Here is a 1,437-nt window from a genome sequence, read left to right as displayed (position 1 = left end):
AGGTATGACTGACGGAAAGGTCTGTCACCGCCCCGAGCTGCATGCTGCAGCGAAGTGTACCTCCAGCCACCAGACACGGCTGTTCCTCCGGAGGGAGACGGAGGCTGAGGAGCGGTCATCATGTCGGGGAAGGACGGCGTTATGTGGACCTTCTTCCCGCTTCTGCTGCTCGCCTTWCTGCGCCCCAGTGCCGGAGCAGCCCTCACACAGGTAAGCTGCCCGCTGACGGTTTGTGGAGACATTTCTGAACGATACAAGAGAACGAGCATGACGTCATTTTAATTGCCTCTAATCATGGCACTGCGTTGCGTACATAAATAAAGCAGCTAAAACTAACCTACATAAAAACTGTGTCTTAAATATTCTGGTTAAATTAACCTATAAGATATTTAATGCGTAGGCTATTTTATGGCATTCATTTCGTTGTTTACAACATTTCAGATGTTACATTTAGACTTTTTTTGTCCCTATTTCAAATATGAGAATGTTATTGTTAAATTTACATTTCAGTTTTCCCTGTCAGGCTGTGGTAAATGTTTAACCTACACTTATACTTGTTTRCCCCCTTCAACCCATAGAGGCCTAATGTAAACAAAGTGTTTTGGTCTTAATCATTTATCAGCTGCAACCTTTACTYCTTATTGAATAATCAGAGGTTTGTTGTTACAGGTTGAGTTTTCTTTTGGAGCAACCTTTTGTTGACACTTAGTGTTTTGTTTACAGTGGGGCAGGTAGTAGAAACACCTACTGATCCGTAAAGAAATGTGGGGGAACCAGGAGAACTCTGGTCTTTAGTGTCTGCAGGTCTCAGTGGGTCAACAAGCCTCTGGTATTTGCACTGAAGACAGGACAGATAGTAGAGATTACATGTTGTTAATTTGGATTTGTATGTAAAAATTAACCCCAAAGTTTTTCATCAAGCCTGGGATGCCCAGCTGAAGTTTCAAGTGTACATTTTTTTAAATATAAAAATGTTAGGAGTTTTAGCTGGATATTCAGACCACTTTTTTTTTTTTACATAGGGTTGTTAGTTAAGAGATTAATAATTAATGAAGTGTGTGTCTGACTGACCCTGAAAATATGCATTGAAATGTCAAACTGTCCACAAATCCAACAAGTACCTGAAAATATTGAATCTGGCTTATTTGATCAAATATTTACAAACCTGAATGTTGAACTGGGTTGAYCATTTCTGCGGTAAAATCAGCGTGTAGCTACTGTAGAAGCTGTTTAATTTTTTTGGTTTTGAGTTTGCTTTAAYAAAAAAAGTTCATTAGACGTCCAAATTAAAGTGTTACTTAAGGAGTAATAAAAAAGGCAGGTTACACAAACCTGATCAATCCTGTATGAAGGTTTTTAATGTTTTAAGTCACCGCACGTTGGGCCTCATGCAAGAACCGTTCGTACGCACAGATTTGTTCTTAAAGTGTCCGTACG

At 39.8% G+C, this 1,437-nt stretch overlaps 1 protein-coding gene across 1 annotated transcript in view; it reads left to right on the top strand.

Annotated features, from left to right (window-relative positions):
* Positions 1-63: 63 nt before the first annotated feature.
* gpx3 (glutathione peroxidase 3) overlaps positions 64-1,437 on the top strand; it is a gene marked incomplete at its 5' end in the record, with an annotated part of 6,818 nt that continues 5,444 nt past the window's right edge. Inside the window, 1 exon segment of the mRNA XM_014006140.1 lies at positions 64-210. Coding sequence (XP_013861594.1) covers positions 121-210 — 90 coding nt within the window.

The sequence above is a fragment of the Austrofundulus limnaeus genome, unplaced genomic scaffold (assembly GCF_001266775.1).
Source record: "Austrofundulus limnaeus strain Quisiro unplaced genomic scaffold, Austrofundulus_limnaeus-1.0 Scaffold34, whole genome shotgun sequence".
In the NCBI taxonomy this organism is placed as follows: domain Eukaryota; kingdom Metazoa; phylum Chordata; class Actinopteri; order Cyprinodontiformes; family Rivulidae; genus Austrofundulus; species Austrofundulus limnaeus.
The sequence above is the reverse complement of the archived record's forward strand: the minus strand, read 5'-3'. Positions and strand labels throughout refer to the sequence as shown.